General features: G+C 43.0%; 1 protein-coding gene across 3 annotated transcripts in view; it reads right to left on the bottom strand.

Moving 5' to 3' along the window:
* LOC133140257 (far upstream element-binding protein 3-like) overlaps positions 1-11,070 on the bottom strand; it is a 34,930-nt gene extending 23,860 nt beyond the window's left edge. For all 3 annotated transcript variants that reach the window (XM_061260026.1, XM_061260025.1, XM_061260027.1), the window contains exons 1-2: positions 10,945-11,070; positions 2,389-2,500 (exon numbers count right to left, since the gene is read on the bottom strand). In XM_061260026.1, the coding sequence (XP_061116010.1) occupies positions 2,389-2,500; positions 10,945-11,043 (211 nt within the window). In that variant the 5' untranslated portion in view covers positions 11,044-11,070. The remainder of the gene's footprint in view (positions 1-2,388; positions 2,501-10,944) is intronic.
* Positions 11,071-15,614: the final 4,544 nt, after the last annotated feature.

Here is a 15,614-nt window from a genome sequence, read left to right as displayed (position 1 = left end):
TCCGCTTGGCCCTCTGCGTCTTGTTTGCTGAAATGTTCCAGGATATGCAGAACTCGCAATCCCCCCCCCACCCACCCACCCACCAAATTGCAAAGCAACCTAAATCCTGTTTTGGGTGAATGTGAATGACGAGGGAGTCATCCATTTTTCACCGCATTGCCTGGAGGGGGTGGGGGGGTTGGGGACGGTGCTATCGGCAGTAATCCTTGACATCTGACCTCCGCAAAACACCCCACCTGTTCAAACGTGAACATGAACATATGTCCGGCTCTGCTTTGCACAAATCAAAAACAATTGTCCCGCGTACGGCAGACAGAGCGATTGATTCTTTTACCGGCACCTTTCTTCACAATTAAACTGCTTCGCCTCGAGTGCTACCTCTCAATCCGACGACAGACTACCCCCTCTGGGCATACTCTGGGCACCACCCGAGTTGGCGCTTGTGGCCTTTGCAACAGGGGTAAAGGACAGATTAGCACGTACACATCCTATTTTAAATCGGAACAAAGCTTAAACATGAAATTTCAGGATAAAAATGACCAACTCACAAGACAAAATAATCTATTTTTAATCCCACTGCACATCTGTGGGTCATCTGAGAACCATCTTGTGCTTCCAGTACATCGCTCCGTTGAACTAATACTCCCAAAAGAAGCTCATCAACAGCCGTCAGTCCAGTGCTAAACTTAACCTCGTCATGTAGCCCGTTGTGCAGCGCATGCCATTCTCAAAAACACCATTTCTTACAAGAGAAAAAAAGGAATGTACAGATATCAACATGTAGATTAGACTGGTGTCTATTATCGTCCCCAAATATAGTTCATGACTAACATTAGCGTCATTATGAAGGTTAAAGGATCACTGCGTAGAGCTCCCAGTAGACTTTGGAAAGCATTCAGGAATGCATTTCTTTTGAGTCTGTGACCCTGTGCGTAAACCTGATTATGAAACAAATGAAAAAGGGCTAAACAGGGAATCTGGATTGGGATAATAGGCGTTTTAAAAAAAATAAAATAAAATAAAAATAACAGGCAGAAAAGACTCTTTCAATGACAGGAAATTCTAATTAAACCAAAAGCTCTGCATTCAGTGAGGCATTGACTCTGCACCCCGAAAGGAAGGGCCACTGCGGAGGCCACATTAAAACGCTTCTGCGTGATTACAAAATAAATTATTATTAATAACAATAGCTTCATCCTGCTCTTAACGAAGAGGTGACACCTGTAAGATACTCACCCGCAGATTTGCCGAAACAAAAATATTCTAGGAGTTATTTGAGGCGGAAAAGGATTTGCTCAAAAACATCAGCAAACTTAAAGGAATACTGCACCGGATGTTCACCTTGAGAATATCACAATACAACCAAGCCCAGCCATTAATATAATGCACAGGCAATCTGTGTCTGTGTGCACTTCTGCCCACTCTGTGCTCGTCTGCCTGAATTTATTATAAAAAAAATAAAAAAAAGTGTTAGGGATGTTTCTGGGCAGGATCCTCGTTTCTTTGTGGGCTGCATCTGAAAAGCCTGTGGCCAAAAGAAAAAGAAGAGCAGGAAGCATTTCTGGGTTTGTACTGGAGACGCAGGGTCACCTTGGTGGTTACCCAAATGGCTAGTCAGCCCTTGATTGCGTTTGGTCGCTACAGTTATTAGCCGACTAAATTCAGTTATATTTGGCAAGGTTAGCTGGCTGGCCATGCCGTCCCGAGAATCTGCGGTGCAGTGCTTGATAATCAGGATTGAATGGAACTGAAGTTCACTTATCTGCACGGAAACATGTGCACACAGGCATTTTCAGCTGTACAATAGCGCACTGGAAGCAGAATGCTCAAGTCCAAAAAACCCAAATGCAGCACGCCATGTTCAGCTGAATGCGTTTCCCAATATAACCGCGACAAACCACGGGGGCAAAAATCAGCCAGCGACTTCAATCGCTTCCGTCATCGTGATTAATTATAAAATAAGGTTTAAAGGTACAATAGGAAATTTCGGACTTCTAACGGTCAAGAGAGTAACTGCAGCAACAGACACACTCAAACCACAACACTGTTTATCCCTCCCCCTTCTCTGTGAACACGCTGACATTGAAACGCCATTGGCTGTGGCAATTAGAACCAATTTTCAACCAATGAGCTTGAATTATTGTACAGCCGTATGATGTTTCGGCACAGCGTGCCGGCCCCGTAAACTGCATATTTTGAAACCCGAATTTAAGGACTATAAGCACAGGCAGAGGGTGAGTCATGTCAGAGAGCCTTTTTCAATGATAGGACGGGATTTACAATGGTCTTGTAACAATGTTTTAACACAAAATTCTTACCTATTGTACCTTCAAAGCTAAAGCTAAATTCACACCCCAGTACTAAGTTTAGCGTGCGGGCTAAGCTTACCCCCTTCGTCCAGCGACCGCTTCGGTCCTCCATAGCCGTAGAGGGAGGGGTCTACCACAGGTGAGGAGCTGTTCAGGTGGGCCATCTGGTCACCCCCCATTTTGGCCGCAATCTGACAAGACATGAACAGACATTGGTTGACACCAAAGCAGCAGTATGCAAGGGCTTTGTTTATGGCAATGCAGCAGGCAATACTTTTCAAATGTGGCAATATTTTGAATGCTAATACAATTGCTGCCAGAGAGAACGACGTATAAAAGGGGCTGCAATTCCCAAATGGCTTACGCAGCAATTAAAACCGACAGATTGCACTTTAACCTCATATTCATTCAGCGCGCTGGAGTACAGAACTTGCCCAAATACTTACACAGCAGTGTGTGTGTGTGTGTGTGTGTGTGTGTGTGTGAAAAGGGCTACAACTGTATTTATCGCAGTAGCAGCAGAAAGGAAAGACAGCTCCTGATGAACACAATTATTTTTCTCGCCTTTCTAATTTCAATGTCTAGTTAATCAAAGGCTCCTGGCATTCAAATGTAATAATTATCAAGGAAAAGCATTCCACCTACTCACTCCTTTCCTATTTTAAGTGGTATATAGTTTGGAAAAATTACAGAAAATTTAGATCTTTCTGAACTCTAAATTGATGACATTTTGAAATATTAAAAATACAGTGCGTGCAACTTGCAACCGGAGACTTCCATCACCTGAAGGTATAATTTTCTTTTTATACCGATCTGGGTAAAGTGACAGAAGGGAGCTGGCTGCTGTGTGTGGGAGTATCTCTGCATGTAGATGCACATGTGTTTATAATTATATGTGCATTTGCACAGGAATGTACTGTACGTGTAAGCTTACAGTGCAATTCTTAAGTATTTGGACAGTGGTACAAATTCAATACAAAAAAGTTGTACAAATTCAAGTTTCTTTTGGCTTACAGACTGCACTGCATACACATTTTTATTCCATCTACAAGGAGCCCCTTTTCAGCAAAAATATGCATTGGGGGGTGGTGATTTTCATTTTTTTCACAGATCGAATGATCACAATTTGCCAGATTCCGAATCAAGTCCTACAAGCATGAGGAAGAATATATTTATAGAACGCATCTTGGCTGGGCTGCACCACAAAAAAATGCATAACACAATGCTCATCAGTGTCAGATATGATGCAAATAATGTTAGTCTCAAATCATAAATCAGACAAATCAAGACCAATATACAATGACTTAGCTGAATACTTTATTCTAATTGGCTGTGACGAGCGCATCATTTCATATATGCCTGACTATGACCAAATCAGGGATCATCAATAAGGATTGATGGCCAGTTAATTGATCTGTCAATTGCCCCATTGGGGAAGTCTTAACCAGGTTGAAGAGAAACCAACCTGGAAGCTACAGCTTGATCATTTCTGTGCCAACGCTTGCTTATCAATAGGCCTTGGAAGTCTGATGCAACACAGAGCAAAACTGTTGCCCATATATGGATTTCCGGATCAAAGCACAATTTCTCTAGGAATTAATGGGCTTCTCACAAAACATTCTCCGTCATAGTCTGTGATTTAAGACTGGCTTTAATATCTGGATGTCTTTATCAAGACTAATTTCTCTCTTAAGGGGCAGTGGGCCCGCTGAATTCCGATGCCACCGTTCAATAATGATTTCGCTAGCCAAGCGCTAACAGCACAGCACGTTTTATGCATCACAGCTAGTGGTTCGGTGAGAAGGGTTCTCAGGCTAGTCAATGCTACCGTTACCCAGCAAATAATTTTAAAGCAACGACTCCAATAACGTAAGGAAATTACCAATGAGAACACCAACTATGACAAGAATAAAGCCACTCACCTCTATATATATACAACCATGATAAGTGTTAATAAATAAATATATTAAAAATGTATGACATGAACAAGTCATAGCCATCGGCAACGCGCATGAATGGTAACTGAAAATACTGCCAGATACAGCACCGTGCATGACATTGTTGTGCGATAAGTTGCTAACAACAATTAAAAACAAAGCCCTACAAGAGCGGCGTCTAAAGCAGAGCGGCGGCTACAGCAGAGCGGCGGCCACAGCAGAGCGGCGTCTAGAGCAGAGCGGCGGCTACAGCAGAGCGGCGTCTCCAGCAGAGCGGCGTCTAAAGCAGAGCGGCGGCTACAGCAGAGCGGCGTCTAAAGCAGAGCGGCGGCTACAGCAGAGCGGCGTCTCCAGCAGAGCGGCTACAGCAGAGCGGCTACAGCAGAGCGGCTACAGCAGAGCGGCGTCTAAAGCAGAGCGGCGGCTACAGCAGAGCGGCGTCTCCAGCAGAGCGGCTACAGCAGAGCGGCTACAGCAGAGCGGCTACAGCAGAGCGGCTACAGCAGAGCGGCGTCTAAAGCAGAGCGGCGGCTACAGCAGAGCGGCGTCTCCAGCAGAGCGGCGTCTAAAGCAGAGCGGCGGCTACAGCAGAGCGGCGTCTCCAGCAGAGCGGCTACAGCAGAGCGGCTACAGCAGAGCGGCTACAGCAGAGCGGCGTCTAAAGCAGAGCGGCGTCTAAAGCAGAGCGGCGGCTACAGCAGAGCGGCGTCTCCAGCAGAGCGGCGTCTAAAGCAGAGCGGCGGCTACAGCAGAGCGGCGTCTCCAGCAGAGCGGCTACAGCAGAGCGGCGTCTCCAGCAGAGCGGCTACAGCAGAGCGGCGTCTCCAGCAGAGCGGCGTCTAAAGCAGAGCGGCGGCTACAGCAGAGCGGCGTCTCCAGCAGAGCGGCGTCTAAAGCAGAGCGGCGTCTAAAGCAGAGCGGCGTCTCCAGCAGAGCGGCTACAGCAGAGCGGCGTCTAGAGCAGAGCGGCCTGGGGCTGGTCGGTTACCCTGGAGAACCAAGGGCCCAGGCACTCGGATAGCCAGGTATTTTACCTAGCGCTGCTGGTTAGAGAACTGGCCAGAAGGTTGAGGGTAAGAACCAAAGACCAGGGTACTGCCATCGCACCCTTGAGCAAGATGAAAGAACCGGCCCTAATTCCCTCTGGAAATATCTGTGAGTGACAGATTTCGAGGACTAAAACCTAATAATCTGTCAAAATGCAGCTATTAAAGTCACCCCAGATAAGAGGGCCTGCCAAGTGAGGAAGCGATTTGCCATTTCCTTCACTCCCGGAGTAGGCAAATGGCACATTATGCCATTAGAGTCAACGTGAGGTAGCAGGTGGCTGACTCTGCCACACGCTATAGAGACGTAGCACTTCTCAGCGTGTGCGTGAGCACATGCAAAAGCGGTTGAATACTCTTACTCCGTCTCAATACCCGGGGTAAAATGTTTGTCTTTTGTTACGGTGTGACGCGTGAAGGCCAGGGTGCAGGGAGACACTGTGTGGACACACAAACCATGGCAGCTGCACGTTCCATCAACTGAAATTGTGGAGGTGCGAAAGAAGATATCATATGCTGGGATACCATATACTCTGTCAAAAAAGCACTTTGTGAGGAGGCTCGAGTGAACACTGCAAGCAACAAGCAGACAGTGGGGAAAATATCATTTATCTTTTACGAATTCTCACCAAACAAGCCCACCAATAAAAATAAAAAAAACAAATAGAACAAAAAATCTGGTTAGAATATCAGCTTAATCAAAAGCCAGATGCATCAGTCCGGAACTGGTAATAAAGTGTTGAGTTTAAACAGATAAACACGGCAAATAAATACGACACAAATCCCCCAGGCAGAGTCCCTTGGCGCCAGTGCTCACATAAATACATACAAATTAAATGGCTGCCAACCTGGCACACCTCACCTAACTTTCCTCTCAGTGCTTTGCACAGAAACGAGACTTCAGACGGAATTAACAAGCATGCTCTACTGCAGTGGCATAGATCTGGTAAGTGGATTTGGCCACGATGAACAAAGCATTCAACCTCAATCACAATTTTTACTTTTTTTTTTTTTTTTTTTAAGTAAAAAAAAAAAACCCCAAAAAAAGCCTGTGCACACTTAACTCACTTTCCCCCCGAAGAGATACAGAACCTAGACCTAAAACCCCAAGACCCCAAGCAGCAAGATGTAATGCTCACAAACGCCAATGGTGGGATTAGGCAATATCTTTACCACACCATGTATATGAATACAACAAATGCATATCCTTACATACTAACTAAACGTTATATTCTCAATGAGAAGCCTACAGGGTGCAGAAAAAGGATATTAATCAAGTTGCAAGAAAACTCATAGGGACAACTGCCATTCTTAAACCATCGATGTGACCAATGGAAATGTCAATATCAGTGCATTCATGGAGCTGTGCTTCTGTGGCATTGGGGAGCAAAAAATCATCTCTATTGGCAGCAATGACTGTGCAAAACATAGAGATATTCAGTTCTGCTTATTTTATGCTTCATTAAAGTTCTCGACATGCATAACAGAGAACTGTGTAGCAGTACAACTATGCTGGCATCATCTAAAAAACCTCGAACACAACGTTAACTTGTCTAGCTGCCAAGCAAAGCTGAAAATTACATTACACTACACTAATCAGAACTACAATTTGAATGCCAAACTGTACGGCTACAGATCGTTTCCCTAATTCATTTCAAAGAATAAAAGCTACATGTGATATAGATTAACCTACATTTTAATAACATTTGACCCGCTAAATCCAGGTACCAGCCTAACAAGTAATAAGCCGTTCTGACCACAGTCAGAAACCACAAATATTAGTTTAAAAGTGGCACAATTTGAGTAGGAGGGATATACAAATAACATTTGGCAAACCCAGCACACAACTAGTTTACTGTAAATACTTCCAGATCTGATTTGCTACATAAAAAATACTGCGAGTGCAAATGTATTACGCTTTTAAAAAGCTGCATGCTACAAAAAAAGAAAACTTAGGGTGGAAGGGCAAGGTCATTATGTCGCAAACTATCTGTAACCATGTAAGCCATAGACAGAGCACTACAATGCAGCGCTGGCAGGCTAGCAAGCAGCACCTGTTTCAAAACCAAATAACCTTGAGAAGAACCAACACAGGCAAATGCAGAATGGAAAAACACCATTCTCTGCAGTTGTATTCCTGAAGGTTCTCGAAAGCACCAAAATATGCAGTGGCTGATTTTAGATCATTCTGTATGTTATGCTTAAAACTGAGTGTAGTACTTTTTAATGCCGAATAAATAAGCTAATGCACACAACTAGTGTGCATCTGATTCTGAAATAATCCTGACAGAATATATCAAGGCCCACAAGATCAAAAACTTAAAAGAAATAACTTCCGATTTAAAAAAACAAACACGGTGAATGAGTCAGCAGATGATGCCACTGGTGTGACTGTAGGGACCGGATAGACATGTTTGGCTGCCTTTCAGTCTCAAGCTTTTTATGCAAGTGAGGGGTAAAGTGCTCCAGCAACAGGGCTGGTTATGCCAGGGAGTCCAAAATAACATCTCAACGTGCATTTTCCTATTAAGACATAGACATGTGGCACGGTATCATTGCCGAGCTACAAACGGCAACGGTATTACAAATGATGGCTTTACTCTGAATCACATCTGAAACAGCCACTGTTCCAGTTGTTTAAATAGAGGAGTCAAGAAAAAGTCAGGCAATCACTGACTGCCTATTGGACACTGACAAGGCAGAGCTGGCTCAAGAACCCTGACCATCAGCACCACACTCCCACCAACCCACCCTAAATCTTGAATTATAGGCTACACTTTGTGGGGGCTACAACCAGAACTTTCACATTATCAGTAATGGGCCACATACATTTCGAGTTTATCTACTGGTGCATTTTGTTCTACATGCAATTACATTTTTAAGCACATTTACTTTAAAGGTGGTTCAAGAATAGCACAGAGCAATTACTATAAAGAAAGCTTGCTTAATAATATACTTCAATGAATGTGCTATAGTGTGACTAAAATAGTTTATATTTAGGCCAGTAGCAACTATGAGAACATCTATAAAGTTGTCATTACATGTTCTCCAATACAGATCCACACTGTGAGATTAATTACTTTAATGCTAGTGTTCTCAAATCAGTGTTTGTGTGGGTTAGGCTTTAACAAGGTCTGGCAATATATTTTGCTGACAAGAAAAAATACTGCCCACACATGGAGTTATACATCAACGACTGATTGTAAAAGATAATAGGCAGGCGAAACATTCATACATTTCATTAAAAACCTTAAAAAGTTAGGGCTAGCTTCCGCGATACGACTTGTACATGACTTAAACGGATCTTTCAAGGGAATGTTTCAAGGACGGGGAGCTAATGTGACTGACGTCAAATGAGCAAGCGCCCCACTGGGTGAGAAAGATATTGATAGGAAGGGAATGGAAAATGAACAAACATTTGATTGGCATAACCACCCACTGGTACACAATGACATAAAATCTTGTTTTCCAGGAAGCGGATTAAAAATAAATAAATAATAAAATACAAGTATTTATACTTGTGAATGTATACAAGAACACATACTTACGTGTTCATATAGTTACTTATAATTTACAACATTTTTATTAATTTACTTATTTATTATTAATAACCCAGGACCTTCTTGTTGAGGCACCACTGTGCTGCCCTATTGAGGAAAAAGCACATTTTGATTTCAGCTTGTCTTTAATTGATGTACAGAAATGTAATGCGAAAAACAGCTTCCAAACAGTAGAAAACTTTAATGAAAAACGTAAGCATGCCATGTCAGCTGCTTCATATAGGTTGGGACTTTGATGACCCAAGATTTTTTTTTTTTGTCAAAATTTTTTCAGAGATGGGGAACACAGGGAACGTAATTCACAGACAGATAGTTTTACTGTTCTCCATTATTGTATGAGATTGCAATTCAATGTACATCGGGGGTCAATGCATCAATGCATGGGGGTCAATGCATCACCAGACAATGTGTTTGAGGTAACCAGGACAGTAGAATAACAGAACTACAATTCAATGTGTTGTCATATTAATAGTAATCATATGAATAGTATAACTGAATCATTTATGACCAGTTCTCAAGGTCTGACTATTAACAAGTTAGGAAACTTTACTGCCCTCCCAATATCCCCAGTGGTCACTGGCACAGACTAAAACGCCAGCTTAGCCAACTGATACCGTTCACTTTCCCACTCAAGTGTGCAAATGTAAAATCTCAATATTGACAATAGAAACGCTTACAAAGAGGGGGGCACAATACAACTTAAATTGGAGAAAAACATGATGACCGAGGGGGAACTCGTGGCGGGGGGGGGGGGGGGGGGGGGGTAGATATAGATATAGATTAGTGGTTCTGAGAGGTGGTGGTGAATTATAGGGCTAATTTCGGGCTAATATGAATGCACAATTGGGAGTCATGACGTTGGAGGGAAAAGTCGAGACAACGCGGTCAAAATGGAGAAGAAAAAAAACAACATTGCAGCGAGTCAGGGGAGGTTGTTGACATGGTGTAAACTTCAGGCGCTGTGTGGGTTAGCCGGTTCGCTAGCTAAGTATGTTTGCAGGACCAGAGTGAAAGATTACAGATCTTAATTCTACAATCTTGTCAACAACTATCAGTTGGCTACTGGGCCTTATGACGTCTGTACAGTAAGTTGACGAGTTTGTGGGGGAGGGGCTGAAGCGTCTTAACTAGCTAGCTAACTATAACTAGCTACCAAAGCATACGTCTAGCAGAGCAACGGTGGCGTCACTTTAAAACTTTGGAATTGTAGCTAGCTAGCAAACAAGACTTACTGCGCGCTCATTAAAAAGCTGATGAACTTAGCTAACTTACTTATTCTCGCTTCAGTTAGTTACTGTGACAATTTTCTCTAAACTGGGCGCGAGCTACAGAAAATTTTCTAAGAACAAACTGTAGCCAGCGGGCACCTAACTATCTTCTCTTTAACGTTATACTATGTTAGCAAGCATGATGTGGTGCTTGAAAACTTTTCTAAAGGTGCTTTGAATATTCTCTCATGGGCTAGCTAGCTAGCCACCTCGCTACATTTACAAGTACTCCCAGCTAACTTGTGTTCTCACGCGCAGTGATCACTGATCTACAACCTATTAAATATACAATGTATGTAAAATAAGAGTTCACCTCAACCCCCAGTGCCCCGTAGCTAGTAAAACTAATAAACACAACTTTACTCGTTTGTTGTTGGTAACTCAGTAAGAGGGAGACCTCATCGTGCATTTCGGAATGGCTTCACCGAGCTAGGCCACAGCCATCAAGACAAATATAGCAACTTTAGGGACTTCTCTTAACAACAGGTTGCATTTTGTTAGAGAGTAAACTAGTTGCTCATTTCTTTTAGTTGACCTAATTCACCGCCTTAAAAGTTGTTAGGCTAGCAAAAATGTTAGCTGGTATAAGCACGGATATGGTTTTTAAGTCGTGTCTTGCCCTCATGGCTCTTTGCTAGCATGCTATCTTGTTGGCTAAATCTTGCACGCACAGCCATGCACTTCTACAGTTGGAACTTGTGAACTCCACCGATGTTTTCTAGGAGTGAGTTTGAGATACGCTAGTTAAACTGCAATCTCCCCCGTTCTAAAGGCCTCGATGGACGCCCATCCGAATCCTGCAATGATCTGTCTTTTTGCATTACCTGTCGGGCCCGATGTAAAGCGTCGGCGAAGCCGTCTGCTTTCATTCCGGGCTGTGCCACCGAGGCCTGTCCCTGCACCAACTCCGCCATCATCATCATCCCTAGCAGCTTTCGGCAACACCAAAAAAAAAAAAAAAAAACACAGCACGCGCAGACCCAGGAAACGGAAACTGCTCACGCGCGCACAGAACCTTGCAACGTCACCATGGAAACACCGCGAGAGCGCACCGTGGAGATTTCAAAGGCAGCCTGTTGCTCTTCCTATGCTTTTGAGGGTCACATGCCACTTGGAACTGAAGGGGAGTAGGTGTGCAAACATATACCTTGCTGGCATATCATATGCTAAGTAAAATATATTTATTGCGGTGTTTACATCCATACATAAATGTGGTTCATAAACCAAACATCAATCAAGCAATATAAAGCCATTGTGAAAGCAAAGCAAAACAACTTTACAAAAAGAAAAGTCATACAGAAAAATTCATACAAAATGCCCTTTTCCTCAATTTAGTAAATTTCGTCATTGCCGTACAATGTCATAATGCCTTAACGTATTATACACTCACAGAGCCCTTTATTAGGAACACCTGTACACCTACTTATTCATGCAATTATCAAATCTGCTGCAGTGCAATTTATAAAATCATGAAATTACGGGTCATGGTTGTTCACATCCATGGGATCCCCCAGGAGGAGCTAGAATGCGTTGCTGAGGAGAGGGACACCTGGAATACCCGGCTTTGCCTACTGCCACCGCGACCCGACTCCGGATAAGCGGGTGATGATGGATGGATGGATGGATGGTTGTTCACATCAACGATCAGAATGTGAAAAAAATGTGATCTCAGTGATTTCGACTGTGGCATGATTATTGGTGCCAGTTTGAATATTTTTGTTACTGCTGATCTCCTGGGATTTTCACAAACAACAGTCTCTAGAGTTTACTCAGAATGGTGCGAAACAAACAAACAAACAAAAAATCCAGTGTGCGGCAGTTCTGCCGACGGAAACCCTGTATTGATGAGAGAGGTCAGCGGAGAATGGCCAGAGAAAGCTAACAGAAAGGCTACGGTAACTCAGATAACCACTCTGTACAACTGTGGTGAGCAGAAAAGCACCTCAGAATGCACAACACGTCAAACCACGAGGCGGATGGGCTACAACAGCAGAAGTCCACTTCGGGTTTGACTTCTGTGAGCCAAGGACAGAAAGCTGAGGCTGCAGTGGGCACAGGCTCACCAACACCGGATAGTTGAAGACTGGAAATACAGAGCCTGGTCTGATGAATCTCGATTACTGCTGAGGCATGCAGATGGTAGGGTCCGTATTTGGCGCCAACAACTTGTTGTGTTAACAGTCTTGGCTGGTGGCCGTGGTGTAATGGTGTGAGAAATTCAGCACGGTATAAGCTAGCAGCACATTCTCCGTGATAGATGACCACTTTAATTTGTATGATGAGATTGACGTGCACTCATGCTTTTGTTTTTCGGCAAGCAGAGATACAGAAGATAACCAACCTTCCCGCTGAGTATGGCAGCAGTGCAATTATAACCTCTTATAAATTACTCTGTAAATGATAAGAGATTATAATAAAAAAGCTTTATTTCATACCAAGTCAATTGTTGGAGAACAATACATATCAAAGAAAAAGCACAGGCAGACCAAATACTAACTAACTAGAGCCCAGCAATAATAGGTGCGAGCCTACTGTTGATACAGAATAATTTACCCATCATATATATATATATATATATATATATATATATATATATATATATATATATATATATATATATATATATTACAAATAATATTACATATTACTTGACACTTGACGTTAGAAGGCACGAGACGCGAATAGCATCTAAACGTGCGTCATTGGTCTGCATAGAGAAACGTCACTGTATGCGACAATGTTTTGGCTTTACGGTCAACTTCGCTGAGACGTAGCGAAAGTATGAATTGTGCAGCCGAATAAAGACACAACTTTAGTTCTAAAATAATTAGTAAGAACGTAACATTTAGACTTTACATCCTAACTTGCGATCAAATTAACGTTATACTAGTGCAGGTACCTCCGTGAAGTTTCCACCCCATGTGATTAGAACATGAAGTAAAATATTGTCATTCGTTGTGCTGCGTTTGTGCCGATTTTTGCTGTAAAAATCATGTCCTGATCACATGGGGTGGCTACTTCACGGAGGTGCTGCGGGTCAGATGACAGGCAAATATGTGTTGCATATCACCTGTTGACACAATTAAACGTATTCTATACAGTGTATCTGACAGCCATTTTAGCAGGGGATCAACAAATGTAGAGAGACATTTGCTTGTTCTCTGACACAATGAATACCTTGACCGTAATGCAAGCCAGTACTAATCTGCCCCAGCAATTGCTACCATGTGCTTTAAAAATGTGTTCAGATTTGAGAAGCGGCCGGGCAGGTGGTGAAGTCAGATCCCCGGCGTCAGAAGGCTGAGCCGGCTGGCAGGTGCGATGATGGCCTTGTCTTACACGGCCTCTCGCAGGAGATTTGGAGAAAGTGAAGAAATGCATGTGTTAGCTTCTGGAGGTCTGCCAGCCCATTTACATTGGCAGAAATGAATGTGCAATAAGATGCCTAATGAGAGCGTTTTTGCGGTTGATCATGACAAATCCCACACCATCCTAATCTTTTTGACAGGTGGCGTAGAAATGTACATGTCATAGCAACCATGAACTGTGATGATGGCAAACATCTCGACATGATCCACCATTATTGTACTGCACCACAATTTGCTTTCCTATTGCATGCTCCTGAAAACCATAGTTTCCATTTGGTTGCAGCAGCACACTTTCAAATTCTAACCACCCTCTTCCACGTACTATTACTTTTTCAATTAACTCCTCCAATCACCTTGCATCTTCCACTGTCCTTCGCAATCCTATCACTTTGTACCTCCTACCACCTCCATACCATTACCCTGTATGTCACCCTAACAACCCTATGTTTCCTTCAGCATTGTAGAATTCCCAGCATCCTCCATGCCCATGAGCACCCTTTAATTCTGTAGCGTTGTCTTTTTCATCATTTTTACAAGCATTTTTTGACAACCTCTTTCCAGAGTTTTCCTGACTACAGTCTGGGGCAAGCTTTTGAGGTCTGCTGTTATGCTGTTTGGGAACTAACATGGAAAGATGCGCCAGCACAATATAAAAACTGACTTTTATGTTCACAATAATAGAATAAAGAATAAACAAGCTGTAGTGTATATATTTTTTTGCTTTAGACCACAGCACAGACTGTCCCTAAACAGCCACTGTAAAGCTGGCTGGTCATAAGAAACTTCTGTAAGTACTTAAAATATGTCACATTGCACATAAGAATGTCTGGGCCAATCAAAAACAAACAGAAATACTGAAATTGCAGAACATTTGTGTGTGTGTGAGAGAGAGGAAGAAGGAGAGACAGGGGAAGAGAGATAGAACCTACAATGCCTTTAATCTTCATTCCACCCTCTTGGAGAAATGCAGAATAATTTAATAAAAATTCAAAAACAAATTACTCTGAGAAATTGAGCCAGTACTCTGAGAAATGCTGAGCCAGTAACTGGTCTGTAACAGGGGTGGTACTTGAGATGCAGAGATATCAGAAGTTTCTCTCTGGTGCGCTGGTGGACCGCGGTAGGGTAGTGGTTAAGGTACATGACTGGGACCTGCAAGGTCGGTGGTTCGATCCACACTGCAACCATTGGGCCCTTGAGCATTGCTCCAGTGGAGGATTGTCTCCTGCATAGTCTAATCAACTGCACATTGCTCTGGATAAGAGCGTCTGCCAAATGCCATTAATGTAATCTGTAAAGAATGCTACTGTATTTGCATTCTGCGTTCTCCACTGTGTAAAGAATGTGGAAGCCTGTAAAACACAATGGTATTCTGCACCTGCTTCACTTGACTTGCCCTGTGACCACTGTATTTCTATCTCAATCATGCTTACTACTAAATATGGCCATGTCTGTATAAAATGTATTTTTACATGATGCGCTGGATTAATCGTTTGTAGTTTTCTGTGTAATACACTTTTTTTTTTTTTTACTTTTAAGAGAGTCCCCTTCCCCAGTATTTTGTTCCAATCACTTGGATTTGCTAATTCCTCTCAGTCAGCTGGTGTTATAAGAACCGATCAGAACCACTCGCAGACACCAAGATGTAATAAATAACAGGCTTCAATCAAAGGTCCACATAAACAGGTCAGTACAGAGCAATCAGGGCAATACAGGTAAGGCAGTTTTGTGGTACTTTCCAGGCAGCCAGAGCAATGAGGAGAAGGCAAGGCAAATCAGAAAACAGGCAGAGGTCAAAACCTCAGAGGGACTCAGAAACAGGTAAGAAGTAGGCAGGAGAAACCACTGGAAGGAATCAACATCAAGCACGAATGCAGGGCACAGGACAATCTGGCACAGAACAGAGAAACAGGTCGGCCTTTTCACAACACGATACAACAAGAAACTGGTGAGACGATTACAACAGAGGAAACACATATCAGGTTGCTCTGGATAAGAGCGTCTGCTAAATCCCTTTCATGTAATGCAATGTAATCAGGAGAAAGGGAAAACATGAAATGGAACATTGACCCAGAATACATAGAAAAGGAGAAACAGGGAAATTAACCAAGACAGAGGCACGGAAC

This window comes from Conger conger, chromosome 11 (assembly GCF_963514075.1).
Source record: "Conger conger chromosome 11, fConCon1.1, whole genome shotgun sequence".
NCBI classification, from domain to species: Eukaryota; Metazoa; Chordata; class Actinopteri; order Anguilliformes; family Congridae; genus Conger; species Conger conger.
Note: the sequence above shows the minus strand (reverse complement) of the source record. Positions and strands in the feature narration are given on the sequence as shown.